The 17,886-nt window shown below is 45.3% G+C and overlaps 1 protein-coding gene across 1 annotated transcript; it reads right to left on the reverse strand.

The window, feature by feature from the left end:
• Positions 1-2,370: 2,370 nt before the first annotated feature.
• On the reverse strand, positions 2,371-17,528 carry AQP3 (aquaporin 3 (Gill blood group)). Its single transcript, XM_050913070.1, has 6 exons — positions 17,421-17,528; positions 8,134-8,260; positions 7,828-7,963; positions 5,582-5,702; positions 4,617-4,834; positions 2,371-3,912 (listed from the first exon to the last, which is right to left on the reverse strand). The coding sequence occupies exons 1-6, from the start codon at positions 17,526-17,528 to the stop codon at positions 3,744-3,746; spliced, it is 879 nt and encodes a 292-aa protein (XP_050769027.1). The 3' UTR covers positions 2,371-3,743.
• Positions 17,529-17,886: the final 358 nt, after the last annotated feature.

Genomic DNA, 17,886 nt, shown 5'->3' on the forward strand with positions numbered 1-17,886 from the left:
AGCAGAGCAGGGTGTGGAAGAGATCAGCACTGCTGCTGCCATTTCACAGATGGACAAAGCAAACAGAGCTGAAGAGCCTCCCGAGGCATGCGTCTCAAGGCAGCAGGCGAACAGGGAACCAAAAGCAGGTTTCCCTGGGGCATTACAGCATCTGCAGCAAAGAGCATAGACCCAGCTGAGAACCAAGAGGAACTGAATACTTGGCCACTTTTCCAGCCTGCCTTATAAATTTCATAGATTTTAAAGTTAGAAGGGACAATTCCTGTCAACTTGACCTTCTGTAATATAGAGGTCTGAGAATTTCCTCCAGCAGGACTTGCTCTTAAGAGTATGGTTTGCGGTTTAACTGAAAGACCTTTTTGCAAGACAGCCAGTCTTAATTTGAAAACCTCACACAATAAAGAATCCACAACATCTTTTAACATTTTGATCCAGCAACAAATTACTCTCCCTGTCAAGCATGAATAGTTTAAATTGTAGATTTATTTCTTATTTCAATAGCTTGACAGCTGGAGTTCATCTGACCTAAAACCCGGTTGACTATATTTGGCCAGATAAGTCTTACCTCCCCAGTGACTCCAAAAGCAAGGCATTAACTACAAGATGATTCATTGCCTTTGAAATTTAGGTATGGAGAAAAAAGGAAAAAAAAATCTTTTAGTTTGCATGGGCCTGCCAGATGAATAACACCCAGAAGCTCTCTCAAGGCAGCTAAACTGAAAACAAACAGAACCACAACTTGCAGCAATTTAAGGGTACCTGCTGCCAGGGAAAATTCCATCTGCAGTTAACTGCATCTTTCCCTCCCCACACTTTAATAACACTTCTAGAGCTCTTGAAATCTTGCATATCAAACTGTCCTGTGCACTACCCTCCTTAGAAAAGTAAAAAAAGGACTAAGTCTTGAAGGAAAATGGGAATTGACCTCTGCAGCTATGTTAGTTGATCACAGTGTCCTGGTTTCAGCTGGGACAGAGTTAACTCTCTTCTTAGTAGCTGGTACAGTGCTGTGCTTTGGATTTAGTGTGAGAATAATGTTGATAACACGCTGATGTTTTAGTTAGTTGTTGCTAAGTAGCACTTATCTTAAGCCAAGGACTTTTCAGTCTCCCATGCTCTGCCAGCAAGCAGGTGTGCAAGAAGCTGGGAGGGAGCATAGCTGGGGCAGCTGACCCAAACTAGCCAAAGGGATATTCCATACCATATGATGTCATGCCCAGTATATAAACAGGGGGGAGTTGGCCAGGAGGGGCAGATCACTGCTCATGCATTGGTCAGCGGATGGTGAGCAATTGCATTGTGCATCACTTGTCTTTTCTTGGGTGTTATTTCTCTTTTTTTTTTTTTGTTATATTCCTTTTCATTACAATTATTATTAGTTAGTATTTTATTTTACTTTTTAGTTATTAAACTGTTATCTCAACCCACAAGTTTTACTTTTTTTTTTCCCCCCCAGTCCTCCTCCCCATCCCACTGGGAGGGGTGAGCAGCTGTGTGGTGCTTAGTTGCTGGCTGGGGTCAAACCACACCACACAGTAATACACAAGACTTCTACACAGATTTTGAGATATGAACTTTCAAGACAAATGGAATAAAGCAGCATGCTGACTGCAGATAGAGCATACCAAACAAACTCAGCAACTTTCTTGCTAAAAATCATTTGATTTCTAGTTGGTGAATTGCAGGAAGCCACATTCATCCAGACTTCAGAGTTGTTCAGTATGGCACTGTATGGGAAGTTGAGTTATTTTAAGGCAGTATAGTTAATATAGGAAAAACACAGCAGGACACAGATCAGCCAAAGAGCAACAATAATTGTATTTACAGAGGATACAGGCTAGAATAAAGCTGTTTGTGTAATTCTTTGAGCACTGGGTTCAGGTCTGTAATACTTTTCCTTGCATGACACAGCTAATAAGTGACAAGTGAAATATGCTGGTTGATGCTAGACAGTACACTGAATGCAGAGTAGGAATGCAGTCAGAACTGCATTAATTGAAAGAATAGTAAGAGAAGTTGAATGGTACAAAGGGCAAGGGACAAATGCTGACCTCTTGTTCCTTTTGCCTGAAGAAAAAGCCTGACAGCAGGATACCCCACCAATAGCCTATACCTTGGCCTTTTGTACTGTGAGGACAGGCACCCCATCTCCTCCCACCTGCCCCAAAAACCCAGTCCAAAAGGGAAAGGAATAAAACACAAATGGAGCATGTAGCTGTATTGCCTGAAAGGGTTAATTCCATTTTGCTCTTACAGGCTGAAAAGGGCTTGAGGAAGATATTGCTATAGGTGACTTCCTTTACATTGCAAAGTTTACTGACAGCTGCTTAAAAATACAACTAACACTAGCATTTTACAGTGTTGGTATTGACATTTTATTTTCTAAAAAAGCAAAAAAAACCACATCATTTTAGTGACTGGAAATGCATACAAAGTTACATATTTCAAGGAATTCACACATTAAAGAACCAGGCTTTGAAAGAGTTTCTCTAATGCAGTGGCATGGACCTACAAATTCTTTCACAACTGATACTGCTTGTTTCAAATACTCTGTAATGATATGGCATTGGGAGAGCCAGAGATCCCCTGAGATGCCAGCACTGCTAGTACAGGAGGTGCCTGACCTCAGTCCCTCAGCTGTGAGTACCAGGGATACCCCAGCAATTCTGCAAGGTAGAAAAGGAGATGCTCCAACAACACAATGCCATAAACTAAGGCCACCCCAGGAAAATCCAACAGTATCTCAAAGCTGTCAGACTAGGCACATAAATACTCTGGTATTTAGTAACAGCTTTAAGGAGTATATTTATATATAAATTATTTAAAAAACACTATTGTGAAATTTACATGAACACACACAACTTCAGCAACACCATGTTTCCAGTGGAACTTGGCTATTAGCTGTTTGCAGTTTATATACAAAGCTGATTGATTAGAAAGGCTGCTACAGGGAGCCAAGCTTTCTTTCCAGGTTAGCCCCTGGCTAGAACAAGGATTTCTGTGTGTTATCTTCTAGGAGTTGGCAATATTAAAAATTGTGATTAGAACACCAGGGTGCAGTGATTTATAAACATTTTGTCTTTAATATTAAATTAAAATCCAGTGCATTCTCACTCTGCTCTGACATTGTATCAATCGGTTGATCCATAATGTTCTGGGCATTCATGGGAGATATAGAGAGTTTGGGCAATAAAAATCCTTTAGACAAGTTCATTCCTGGTGCCAAGTCATTGGCTTTAGAGCAACACCAAGCATGAATTTGATCCATTGTAGAAGCACAGGCAAATTTTTCCCAGGGTGTAGTTTTCATTCCTTGCTAACAAAACAATTTAAGTTTTGCACAATCCCCACTCTACAGATGGGGACACATGTTTGGAGGGAAGCAGTTTGCCAAGGTCACAGGCAAGGCCAGCAACACAGCCCAGAAGAGCTCCAGATTCCTTAACAACTGGCCCATGTTGGAGGTACTGGACAGCAATGCCCACTTCTCTCCTGACTCCTACAGTCCTCAACTCCCTTCTACTAAGAAAGATTACATGATACTGCATTTGGGGAAAGGCTCACAGGAAAATGCCTAAAGCAAATGCATCAGGGATATACACAAAAAGAGGCTAAAATCTCAAGACAGAAAAAAAAAAACACCCTCTTCCTGTTGTTCTTGAAGCTGCTCTTAACTCCTTCCTCCTCTTTGCCAACTGCAGTCCTGAGTAATGAATGTCTGCCAGATCTGGGTGGCAGCTTCCTCAGACTCTTTCCTTGTGCTTCATGTTAGCCAGCTTGACTGTTTCCTGCTCAGAGGCAGGTGGAGAAGGCTCATCATGACATCCAATCATCAGCTGATAGACCATCACTCCCACAATAGCCCCAAGGAAAGGAGCAACAACTGGAACCCACCACCACTGCTTACCAGTCCTGGAAAACAAAAAGAAAGGGCACAAGGTAAGAACTGCAGCCTAAGCATTAGGATATTCGTGTTTGGATCTGGAACAATACAAGATCCGGTCATCTCCAAACATCACCATTGACTTGCAAAAGACAATAGTACCCACATGTCCACAGCAATTTCCAAGGCAGATATTACCCCCACTGCAAGTCCAGGTGACAAGCAATTCAGAACAGCTACTTTCAGGACTTCCAAGACCGTCTCTCCACCAAGAAAGGAGAAACAGTTGCAGTGCCTGAACCAGGCACCTTCACTTCCCTCTCACTGCTTGTAGGAAAGCAGCCCTCGATAGCACATAGCCTGTATTGCTCATGGCTCTCTTAATTGTCTCCAGCAACAACAAAATCCAAGTATAACAAATGCCCTCCATTTTCTACCACCAAAAAAATGATGATAGGCTCATGTTCAAGGTGCACTTGAGCTTCTTATGGATGGTCCTAGATTTCTTCCCTGATAGCAAAGTTAGGTCATTTGCTCTCACCACTGGAAACTGCCCAGCTTCTATGATTTCTTAAGAAGTTGGAGCAGAGCAAACAGTATCTTTTAAAACATTTATACAATCCAAAGATACCTCATGGGTGCTAAGACTCTTTATAGTGCCAGAGCTACCACCTATTTAGACTCGTAATTTTTTTCCCCTTGATGCACAAGGTTTTCATTGGCAAGCACTTACCAGAACACTTCAGTGCCCCAGCCAGCAATGGCTGTGAAGAGACGAGGCCTAAAGTCCCTGGCAGGGTTGACAGCATAGCCAGAGTTGAAGCCCATGGAGGTTCCAATAACAAGGACAACAAAGCCAACTGTGAAAGCCTCCAGCCCCATGGGGACAGGGTTGTTGTACGGATCAACAATAGCCAAAACGCAAACAATCAGGGAGGCAGTGCCAATGAACTGGGGAGGGAGGGGGAAGAATTTAATCCAGATTAATCTTTTAACCAAGTTATTTAACTCCTCTGAAGTCCCATGCATTTAGGACTCATTCTCTAAACTGAAAGAGCTGCACTAAGTCATCCCATGGCATTATCAGATCACAGTAGACTGAGCACCCGCAGGAATGGGAGCATAGAACGAGCTCCTCCTGGCAGCCCACAGGCTCAATCAAGCCAACACTTTTTTCCCTACCCACAGAAGAGCTATGAATAACTGTTTGAGCAGCCAGAAAAGCTGAAGACATCTTCCTGAACCTGCTTCCAACCTGCCACAGCTGGGTGGCTACTGTCCCTTTGTGGTTGACGGCAACTTTAAGGAGGAGACGGTCACCTCCAACACCAACCACCACCCCACACCCAGTTGACCTCTGGGTTGTGCAACAGCCACAGTAGTACAGTGGGAATGAGGAAGAACCATCTTTCCTCATGCTATGGCTCTTCAGGGGCTGAGAAGTGGTATCCTTTTCACAGGTGTCCTGGCCAGTGTTGTACCACTGGTTAATCCCCTTAACACAAGACTTCTTGCTGTAAGGGTCCTTTCTGGCTCTGTTCTTCCTATGGGTGAGTGAGATATCTGTGTCCACTCTAAAAACCTTTCTGGATATCTTCTCTTTAAATTGCAATTCATTCTCTAACTAAAGGAGAAGCCCAGAACCACCCCAAAAGATGCCTCTTCAAATGCACCTTCATCCTCCCAGCACCCTCTTACCTGGTCAAAGAATCCATTCACAATGTTCAGATGCTGAGATGGGTAGGTGGCAAAGATACCAGCAGTGCCATTCTGTCCTGTTACATACAGCTGGTTGCTGCCAAAAGCCCAGATGGCATCGGGGTGGGGGGGAAGGGGGGAAAAGAGAGAAAAAAAGAACAGTAGAGAGGTCAGTCATTTTCCAACACGCATCAGAGAGAGGACCCTGCTTGGAAGATGACTAAAATGTAGGCTCAACAGAGCCATGGATATTGAGATAGAATTCCCTGAGCACCCCATTGCTATGTGTTGCAAAACCATTTGCTGTAGAGCACACACTCATTTGGAAAACTTAGGGTGGGATCCACCACAGCATTTTACAAGTCAGGCTCAGATGCAGATGGCCTGAGTCCCTGTTCCTAATGTTTCTTGTTTGCCAGGCACCAGGAAAGAGTTAGAGCCAAAAAGTAAACACTAAGCTGACTCCAAATCTCTCCCAAAGGTACTCAAATGCCTGTGGTATCAGTCTTGGTGTCAAGACATGAGATATTGCTATGGATCTGATCTGCAGCAAGCCGGATTTGGGCTGATCTTGCACTTTCCTCTAAGCCAATACACAATTAGTTTCACCTCTCAGGGTTGTCTCGTAGAACAGTCAGCCCCTTGCCTACCACTATGTAGAAGCTGGATAACTAACCTAGGTGGGCTGTCTAGATTCCCTCCATGGTCAGTGGATAAAAAACAGACACTTTCTGAAGGTATCTCTTCCATGGTTTAGGCAGCTAAGATGGGATTAACTCTTTTCTGAAGAGACTTCAGCCCACCAAGTAGAAGGGTAACTGGTGTTGAACTGGAGTCCTGATGTTTACAGAGATAAAGGTAGGTCCCCCTGCTTCTTTCTAAAGTGAAAAGCAGTTGGTGCTGTTGCCGGGGTGGCAGTTTCCTCCCTTCAGGTGGAAGCTACAGTGACCTAGGTGTTCTGCTCAGCTACAGGGAACACTGCTCCTATTGCCAGAAACAGACATCAGGAGGCAAAATCTGAATCAAAATGTCACCCCTGGTATTTGAGGAAGGGCAATTTCCAGCACAAAGAGTCAGTTCTTGCCCACTGAATATTGCCCTGTGATGAGGAACACCACTCAGGAGGAACAGATGCATGAGGGACTGGATTTCTAGGATGCTTTCCAAGGTATAGAATCACTCTGGTAAGGGCAGCAAAAACTGCTAGAAGTCCCATTGTCTGGAAGCTAACACGAGACAATGCAGAAGACATCCATGGTGAAGTCTTTATTTTTTTTTAAACAAAGAAGGATAAAATAGCTCTGGAACAATGCAGAGCTATAAAGTCTCCATCACTACTAGTGTATCATCCACATTTCTGAAAGATCTGTTTTAATCCAGATAGTACCTTGTCGTGGTTTAACCCCAGTCAGCAACTCAGCACCACGCAGCCACTTCCCTCTTCCCCCTCCCAGTGGGGTGAGGAGGAGGAAAGGAAAAAAGTAAAACTCATGGGTTGAGATAAGAACAGTTTAATAACTAGAGTAAAATACTAACAATAGTAATAATGAAATATAATAATAGTAATGAAAAGGAATATAACAAAAAAAGGAAAGGGGAGGGAAAGAAAAAACAACCCCAGTGATGCACAATGCAATTGCTCACCACCCGCTGACCGATGCCTCAGCAGCAATCCACCCCTCCCGGCCAACTCCCCCCTGTTTATATACTGGGCATGACGTTCCATGGTATGGAATACCCCTTTGGCTAGTTCAAGGTCAGCTGCCCTGGCCATGCTCCCTCCCAGCTTCTTGCACACCTGCTTGCTGGCAGAGCATGGGAAACTGAAAAGTCCTTGGCTTAAGATAAGCGCTACTTAGCAACAACTAAAACATCAGAGTGTTATCAACATCATTCTCACACTAAATCCAAAACACAGCACTGTACCAGCTACTGAGAAGAGAGTTAACTCAGTCTCAGCCGAAACCAGGACATACCTACAAGAGGGGCCATCCAGTGGTCCATGTTACAGTGATCATTACTCAAGGATGAGACTCACACATTGACAATGCTGGTTGGCCTTCAGATTGACTTGAACCCATCATCATCAGATCAGGAAAGCCCTCCCAGAAACACAGTAAGGAGGTTTCTCAGATCTCTGCTCTGCAAGAAAATGCTTCTCTGATCTGGGAACCAGCCTCCCTGCAGTGAGTCATGAAGAGCATCCATCTCACCCCAACACACACAGACAGTTTCTGCACTTACCATAGTACAGCCCAAAGACTATGCCAGCTCCCAGGAAAGCCCCAAGGGTTTGGGCCAGGGCATAAATTGGTAGCTTGAGCCAGGGCTCCCGGGCCAAGAAGCACATGGCAAAAGTGACAGCTGGGTTCAGATGTCCACCTGCAGAGAGGTTGGTGGTTAGTGCACTTTTACAGGCAGAATTTGAGTCCCAGAGATGAGCCAAGGGACACCAGCTTCCATACCAGTGCCACATAGGAAAAACACGGCCATCTAGGCCTATACAACAATTGTCACAAGTGAAATCCAGTCCATATGGAGCCACGGCATACCTGATACCTGTCCTGAGATCAAAATGCCAAGCATCGCAGCAAAGCCAAAGGCCAGGTTGACAGTCAAGAAGCCTCCGTGAGTCCCTCTGCTGAGCACGATCTGCGCAACGGAGCCACAGCCAAACAGCTAGCAGGAGAAGGGATTGAAATTACCCTCTGTTTCACATCAGGGCCAGTTGCTGATCAGTGCCTGCAACTGCTCCACTTACACCTGCATGCGCCATCACAGCCCACCCATGACTCAAAACCTTCAAAGTTTCAACCTTCAGTCAAAGTATCTAGGTGTTATCTCTAGGAACAGCAGGGAAGGAGAAAGGAGATAGGCTTGGCCTATCAGGGGGAACCAAAAGCAGGGCCAAAATCAAAAGCAAGATCAGACCACAGTTCACATCTCCAGGAGGCTGAAGGTCTTTGTCCAACCATCTAATTTTAAGGTTGTAGGTGAGAAGAATCAGCCAGACAGCACCCTGGACAGAGGTATGTACAGTCCAACTGTTCAGATGAGGGATCTGGGTACCTTTTTGTTAAAAAGGCTAATAATTGTTTGACACAGTAGCACACAGATTGGCAGGGGACAACTTTGATAATGCCTGGAAATGCAGATATGACTAAAGAAGGCCATATTCAGCCTGACATTCATGGAGTCTTCTTTCAGGTGGCATTGGCTGACAGCAAGGGATTGGGGCTGCCTCCTTGAGCTGAGGTACCTGCAGATGTCCCAGCCCCAAGGTACACTGTGCTGCAGGCACTTTGAGCACAGCCCATGCCATCCCAAATCAGCCATGTAAGAAAGGATCAGGGCAACACAGCTGGCCTGTCTCTGCAGTACCAACATGGCACAGGCACCATCAAGAGAAGTCCAAATTCCACAGACACCATGACACCAGTACAGCCAGAGGCTTGGCCTTCTGTCCAAGATCAGGTGTGCATCAAGCACTTTGGGGGACAAACATTGTTTCTGTTGGGTGATAAAGGGTGTTTCCTAGTAGCTAAGGGAGGCATGCACTCTCTCTCAAAGAGATTTGTTCCAAACAGGCAATCCTTCTCTTCCCAACCACATCCAAAAGCCATCTTTCCTATGCTCACCCTTAACAACCCAGACCAGTTTCCCCTGGCAGTTCAGTTCATCAGTCATCCAGCTGGAGGCCTTCTGCCTGGCCAAGTCTCTCCACTACCCACCATGTAATTTAAGGAGCCCTAATCCTGATCATCTGTATGCTTTTATCTTCCACTGACTCCACCTGAATTGATTCTTGCTGTATACCAGGGATTATCACATCAGCATGTACTGAGAGCATCCTTAAACTAGGACAGGGATTACAGCTTGCTCCTGAGATCCTTAAATCTAGGGATCAAGGCTTGCCTTATTTCTACTGACCACATGCACGTATCTACACACCCACCAAGACTTTCTGCTTCTGTGAACTCCATCATCCCAGAATTACTCAATTGCCACAGAGGCAGTATCTGCTCCTAGGGCATAAGCCACCAAATAGGCACCGGGGCAGCAGGAGTGACTCTCTTCACTTCTTCTGCCAATACTGGACATGCCCATTGAACAACACACAATCCAGATCAGGGGCAAAGCCAAAACACACCTAACTCATCCCCTTGACAACTGATGAATTACTAATAAAGCAAACACTGCACTCAGCCTGCTGGGAAAGGAGCAGCCAAGTAGGCTGCAGGCTGACTCATGGAGGTGGACACTGTACACAGGTGCCTCTTGACAAGAAGCCAGGTCCCCAACACATAACCTTGTGTAGAAAGAACAAAAGAACCTGTAGAACTTGTTAGTCAGTGAGAGGGACATCCAGCACTGCTCTCTACTGGGTGCAGTCAGAACAGCCCCTTCAATGTCCTAACCCTGAGCTGCACAGCTGGGAAACCATGGCAGAGAAGACACACAGGCAAAGGCAGAAAAGATGAGTCTTGTTTATTGTGCAGCAAACAGAGCCATCATTCCCAGCTATGCCCAAACCATTGAGGGAAGTGTAGCTCCAACTGAGCAAATAAGTACTGGCTAGTGACCAGGGTGACATTTGTTCCTTCCCTTACCCCAGAAGTGCCCCAGAATGCTTCAGACAGAGGTTTGGAGAGAGTACTTGGCCATGGTGTTCACCTCTCTAAGGCCACACAGCACATCAGTCTGACCAGGGAGGGGGGGCAAGCCCACAAAAAGCTGCAATGGGCATCTGAGTTTGGCAGGGTTGGCCCCAGGTTCTTCCTATTGATGACTGTATTTGTGTTATTCACTCTGAAAGAACTGGCAGTTCTGCAAGTGGATGGTGGTTGACTCATTATCCACATACCTGTTGGTTGCAGAAGCTACAGAGTAAAGTTTCCCCCCTCCGTCCCCCATTCACCCACAAAGGTCTTCCCTTAACTTGGAGGAATGCCAGCTCTGTCATTTCTCAAGAGGTTATTCCCCATCCTCCTCTCCCCATCCTACACCTGGCAATAGCTCTCTAGCTTTTCCTCAGAAGAGAGTCTATGGGCCATGCAAAAACACCCCAGAGCCACTCCACAGGAGCATTACAATTATTTATCAGATGAGCCCTGAGCACTATTTGGCTTAAATCAGCATAACAGTAGAAAACCTAACCCTCAGCAGATAAAGAGTAAGGTGATATTTATGGACAGGTTTGACCTTTGATATGCATGTGTGCAATTCCACCCTGCACCAGTGAACTCCACTAAGCATGAATATGTATGAGAATATATTGACATCCATCCATGGTATTTGACTTTTAGGAACCAGTTCAAATCATGCTCAGCCATGCTTTTGCAGCAAGTGGCTTGGCATTACACAGTTTTGTTGTGGGAGTGGCTATTACAATTTTTAATCACACCATTTCGACTTCTGCTATTTGCTAGTTTTCCCTCCAATTCCTTTTCCCAGGCCATATGAGACAGGAGACCCTCAGCATCCATTTTTTAAGTCTTCCTTTTCCAATGCTCACAGAGAAGCACTTAGGAGCAGCTAGCTTGAGTTGAAAGGCAAGGAAGGTCAACTAAAAGCAATTCAGCATTTATCTCAGTGGCTTTTAAGGCCATGCAATGGATGTAAAAGTCCTTAGTCAATATTACAGCACTATGGTCAGAGACAGTGGTGCACACCCAAGGCAGAGATGACCCTCACTCTTGATTTTAATAACCTGCCTCTAACACTTTTTTTGTTAAACATTACTGGAAGAACATCCCAGACAACAGAAACCCAGGCTAGTGCCTCACATGGCAGTGTCTGCAGCAGTCAACTGTTATACCCTCATGATCCAATAGCCAAGTTCAAAAGCAGTTTTAAAGTGCTAATAAAATGATTGCAGCAAAGCATTACTCTGGTGTATTAAAGCTACTCTCCTAGGAATTGAGGTCAATGCACCCATTAACCAGGTTAATGGAAGCCTGCTCCCTAATTTCATCTTACTGGCTCTAGCAGAACTAATGGCTTTCCCTGCCAACAGGGAGGCTTCTCACTCCTCCTCCCTCACAAGCTGATCCAACTCCTTGCACTGCAAAAAATAACAAAATCCACATTCTGCAGGATCTGTGAGTCAAACTGGTTCAAGGGTAGAGGGGCTGACAAACTCCAGAGCCTGTACAAGGGAGGGGACAGCCAGAAGCAGCAGCAGCAAGACCAGGAAAAGGTAGCAAGTCACTGGGTGAAACTTCACACTCAGGGAAACCTTAAATTCCCTGTGTCCAGGGAATGTTTGGAGACTGGACATTTAGCTTTGTCACCCAAGGTCAAAGACACCCTGTCTCAATGGCTGGACACAAGAAAGCCCCAGAGCTAGTCAGGGCTGGTAGGAAAGGACCTTGGAGGACAAAAAAAGTTGAAAAAGCTAATGAAGAAGTGAGGCCACCTGAGTTTATAGGCAGACCTTGTGAAAAGCAGCTCCATACATGAGCTCAGGAGAAAGATGTGCTCAGCACTCCCCTGCACAACAGCCAGGTTTCTTCCCTCATTTGCCTCCTCTTTTCTTTGCCAGTGCTTTTTCCACACCTTCAAGTATAACACAAAAGGCCTGGATGCATTTGCTCTTGGACTTCAGACAGACTGATCTCTAAATCAAAATGGGAAAATTTTGCTGGCATAGCCCAGGAGGAGTGTTATTACCTGAGTTACAACTTTCCTCTTCAGCCAGCAAATAAACTAGAGATTAGGCAAGGAGCCTGCTGTAAGTCTACCCTAATCACCTCAGTGGATGGGAAAGGCTGCTCAGCCCTCACTGCCCTCTGGTTAGTAGGGAAGATGCCAGAAGGGCAGTCAAACCATGGGTCTACTCTGAAGGAAGAGACCCCAAGATATTGATGGAAGATTTTAAGCATTAGACACACAAAGGGACCCCTCTCTTCATATCAGAGTGGAACTTAGGACTATCCTTCAAGGAGGGAGGCTGGGAGAGAGGGGATAGAGGACTATCCCTTTACAGTCAGTTCAAAACAACCTCCCAACTCCTCTGCAGCTCAAAGCAAGAAGGGGTTAAAGGTACTGTAAGTCTCCCCCATGGCCTCTTGCTGCCCCAAGTAGCAGGACCCAGCTGGACAGATCTGAAGACAGATCCATCCCCATTGCTGTTTCTGCTCAAGCAGCATGCAGAGATCTTCCTCAACTGCATGGCCCATGCAGCCAGGACTACCTCCACCAGTCACAAAGACAGTGCAAGGAGCACTGTCATTTTTGCCTTTCCTCAAAGCATCTCTCAAACAACTAGACTGATCATCATTTACAATTTGCAAAGCAAGGAGAAACATTAGACCCCCAGTCAGGCTTCTTGTCCAGCGTGGCTGGAGCCAGCCTGGACAGAAGCAGTCCTACAGGGAAGGGCAGGGGCAGATGGTCTGTCACGTTACAGCTCTTTCTGCACCACACGCTGTCCCAGAGCCAGGCAGGGCTGCAGGACTCAAGAGATAAGAGGGTCTAAGGAAAGTTGTGCCACACATACATCACATGCCAAAACAACATTGCACAAAGCTGGAGAGATGAGCAGCGCTCAGCACAAGAAACCTGAGCAACCGTCAGCAGAGGAGTCAGGCATTAGAGAAGAAATTCACTATTTTAGCTTGTTCCTCACACTGAAGCAAGAACACTTATTCTGATATCCCTTAGATCAGGGGGCTTTAGCTCTTCAAAAGACTCGTACTTCTGGTGGGTTTTGGTCACAGGGTTGGGCACTCCTGGGGAAAAGCTGCATCCCCATCAAGGGCAAGTCTTGGTGCCTGAACTGTCCTCTTTGTAGGAAGGAGAAACCTCCCTGTTCCTGCATGGGGACAGCAAGGAGGGAGAGTTAACGAAGAGCTTTGACCTCTTCTGGTAGAAGAGGTGAGGGAGAGCAGCAGCAGTACTATTTCCCATGCCTCCACACCCAGTGGCACAGACCCTTTGCATGGAAAGATCAGCAGCGTTCTACATGCTTACAGCAAAGATTTCCAGCCCCTTTTAAATCCTAGCAAAGCATTAACAAAGAAAAAAATTTAAAAGAAAAAAAGTATCACATTCTCCAAATGCGACAATCTGGGTTCAAGCAAATCAGCACAAATCAAACAGCAACTGTGGGAACTACCATGCTGCCCTGGATGGCTGCGGGATGAGCAGAGACTTTAAGCTCTGCACTGCCAACAGTTAAATGAGGTTCCCTTCGCCTTGATCATCCCAACCACTTCGCTATTTTGGTTTTTGTGGTCTGCAGCACACTCATACCTCAAAAAGCCCCCACCTGGCCACAAAGTCAAGACAGCTCTGATTGATTGAAAAGCAATTAGGAATTGTTTTGTTCTTTGTGCCTCTACAGCAGTGAATCAGTTAGTCCAACTTGGAAATCAATTATAAACAGCAAGTTACTTCTTCTGCAAATGTAAAAACCAAACAGAGCCAGCTTTGGTATTTACAGCCAGAGCAAGGCAAACAGATCAAGCCTTTAAGGGAGGCACAGAGGCCTGCCACTGGAAGTCTGGCTTTAGCAAGTTGCTACAGTAATAACACAAACAGCAAGCAACTGGAAAAATGCCTTCAGCATATGCATTGCTTAACTATTGCCAGCAAGCAGTGCTTCCAACATAGGTATAAAGTTCAAACCTAGAGTACCACTCAGAAAGTGCATTTTGAAGGGGAAAAAAGTCATCTTAATTATCAAAGGGAAGGTAGAATCAGCATTACTATTCTTGTAACAGAAAGGACACTACCCGCAGACTGAAGTCACATTGTGCAAGGTGCTATACGCAGCAAAAGCAGCTTGCAAGTAGAAAGCACCTTGCCTTTGCGCTATTCAGGGCTTGGCTGCCTTAGTTGGATTATTTTTCTTATCTTAAAAAGAGGCACTATTTTGTTTTAACGTTCACTACCTTTACAAGCTCCTTAAAAAAATAAGAAAAATAAAATCAAGCACTAGGTTAATTCTCACAGCCAAGGAAACTGCAGGGGTCTGAAATAGCTTTGCTCTAGAAGAGTTTGAGAGTACTGCAGTCATTATGCAAGTGAAAGGGAGGAGGGAAGAAGCTGAAGCCATGCCAATATCCACAGTGGGACAAGTTTTACATTACACAGTGAAATTTAAAGTAAGCTGCAAACTTTAAACAGTCTCACTCCCTTTGGCTCAGGAAATTGATTTCAGTGTGAATGATATCAAACCTTAAATCCATCCCTAATATTGTCCTGTTCTAGATATATTTGTGTTCAGTAAACTCCATCTCCCGTGAAGAGAATTTAATGGATCCCAGGTCTTTCCTCAGATATTTTATTGTCTGAAGCCCATGACAGCTATTTACCAGGCTAAAATGCAGGTAAATGCATTCACACCTAGCTCAGCCTGCTGGCAGGATGGGCAACAGGGACTTTTGCAAGGTACAAGTGGTCAGTTTTGTTCCAGGCAGAATGAGGATCTCCCCTGGGATTATCCAATTCAATTATCCATCTGAAATGGGAAGAAAGTCGACTTCAAGGCCCTTTCTGTTTCAGGCAGATGATATAATAAAAAGATGCAGTGGAATCCAGGTGGTAAGGAGCAAAAAAAAAAAATTTTTTTTTTTTAGTGAAATAAATAATGAAGTGATGCTTACAGATTTTAACAGAAGAATAGACTGGGACAGCTCCAAGGCAGAAAGGGACTGATGCCCAGCAGAGCCATATTGCAGGCTTGCTGCCCTGGAACCCATTTCCCTCTCTGTATACCCTGTTTTTCCCTGCTGACAATCCAGGAGTGTTCACCATGTTTGGGACTTTCTCATTTCTCCCACCAGCCCACCCCATCTTCTCCCACATGGACACAGAGTACCCACAGCCCTCCATCCACTGCTGAGTTGCTGCAGGAGATGCTAGGTGACTTTTACAAGACCTATGAGATGGAGTTAAGTGTGTCATTAAAACCAGCATATTCTTTGCCCCCAGACACCAGCTCAGGAATTCCTGAACAAGGTGAGGGATCTGCCTGTACACTTACACATGCACACACTTTAAAACACAGCAGGTGTAGCGCTCCCGAGGACAAGGCATGTGTTGCCCACTTTCACCAGTGCAGCATCCAGCCTGGCTGATGACTGCCCATTACCACCCTCATTTTTGAGGCTGGTTATGATTTTGGACCAAACACTTCCTCAGGCTCTAAGCACATCCCAGCTCCTCTCTGCCCTGGAGAGGCAAGGCTGTAGGGAAAAAGTAATCTCTGTTGTACCAACTAATAGTCAGAAGAAGGAATAACATTTTTTGGATCATGAGCCCTTCCAAAAGCTCAGATCCACACGGCTAGAGGCTTGCCTTGTGTCTCCAGCAATATTAACTTGGCTAGCAGGAGACATTATTCCTCTTTACAAGTCTTACCCTTGCTTCAATCCTGAGACTAACTGCAGCAACATCAGTGATTCATAGACAGCAACTTTCTACCTGTTAATCACCTTCCTATCAGCTTCTACCCACCTTAATCCCAAATAATCCTTCCCTGAAAAATCAACAGGGCTTGTTTGCAAGTCACCAAAGCTGGGTCACTCTGATGATAAAGCCATTGCACTGTGCAAAGCTGCTTTCTTTTAAGAGTGGTAGCATTTCATGGGGACTCAGCTGAGCCCTCTATCCTCCCACACAAGACCCAATAGCTTCCTCTTCCTCATCAAAAAAGAATCTTATTTATGAAAGCATAAAATAGTGTGTCAGTCCTTTTGTGTTGTCCCCAGGAGCACGTGCAGCTTCATCAAGCCTTTCTCCGCTTTCAGCTCCAACTATTAGATTTCTCCCCAAACAGTCCTGCCATCAGTTACAATGAGTTGTAAAGCCAGAGTCACTCCACTGAAACCTATAGGATTGCTGGCTTGATATCACTTCAGAAGAACTTTCACCTGCAGCTATTCACTGTGCGAACACAAACTCATTTCTGCTGCAATATCAATGCACCAGACCTGCGGCCCATTGAGTAGTCCTGCATTTTCAGATGCAGATGCCCAAAGCCAGATATCCCTGTCCCAGTTTTGCTACACAAGTATTCGCTCCCCACAGCTCATACACAACTGTCCTAGCACTTCACATCTGCCTTTGACTTCAAAGCAAGCCAGGGCTACTCAAAACATCTGCAAACTAAGTCACTTATAAAGATATCCACCCTGCTTTATCCCTTATATCCCATCCCTTTGGAAACTGAGCACTAAAACAGGCAGAAGAGTTTTGTTGCCATTCACCACTTAAGAACACATTGAGTGACAGCTCAGTGCTGCCACACACATGGCAAGTGCAAGCTCCTAATTGGCTGCTGGCACAGGCTGCCGCAGTGCTGTGCAGCTCTGCTGATAAGACCCTGGGGAACCTGCAACCAACAGCAAGAACACACCAGAACAGTTTAAATTCTGGCTACTTCTTCTCCATAGGATGCACAAGGAAAACAAAGCAAACTGAGGAAAAAGCTTTCACTTCCCTGGGTGATAACACTTGCAGTATTTCAGTGCCAAGAAAATATTCCAGGGCAGAGAAAGGAAGTTTTGCACGATCTCTAGCAAAACACTTGCTGCTTACACAGAGACTTTTTGCTCCCTGCACTTCACAGACACAAAAAAGCTCCTAAACACCCAACAAGCTCTACAGAGCCCACCCTTTGCCAGCAACACCAAAGCTCACCCTATAGCAACTTGAATGAATTTTTTTTCCTGTGGATAAGGACTTCTCCTCTAGTACCCATGCAGCAGGTTGCACTGGAGCTGGGCTCATCCCCAGTGCAAGATCTGGCAGCAGCACAGCCCCTTCACCAGGACAATTTCCCCCACACTCAGGGGTTAGAGAGCATCCCTGCACCACATTGCAGACTCACCACCAGGATCAGCGTCCCCAGGCACTCAGCCAGTGCTTGCCGGACTAATTTGTTTCTGATCCTCAGGTGCTCCTCAATAGTAGCAAGAACATCCTTTTGCCTCCCCATCACAATAGACATGCCTTCAAGCAGTAGCAGAGGAAAAAGCAACAGCTAACAAAGCCTCAACAAGATTTCTTCCCTAATAGGGCTGCCCTTGCTTATAAATAAGTTTGGCAATGCCTGACACACCTCCTGGGTAACCACACCCCTTCCACCCACTCTTCAAACCCAACTTTTTTTTTTTTTCCTCCTTTTCAGCATGAGACAGAGTGGGTGGTTTTCTTCATTTTCTTTATTGCTTGCATAGGTGAGTGAAAGATTCAGGAGTTTCAGAAGAAGGAGGAATTAAACATGGCAAAGATATCCTGCCCAAACCCCTGCTATTTTCATTACTTACCACCTAAAACATGGGACCATATCTGCC

Source organism: Gymnogyps californianus, chromosome Z, assembly GCF_018139145.2.
Source record: "Gymnogyps californianus isolate 813 chromosome Z, ASM1813914v2, whole genome shotgun sequence".
Taxonomy (NCBI): Eukaryota; Metazoa; Chordata; class Aves; order Accipitriformes; family Cathartidae; genus Gymnogyps; species Gymnogyps californianus.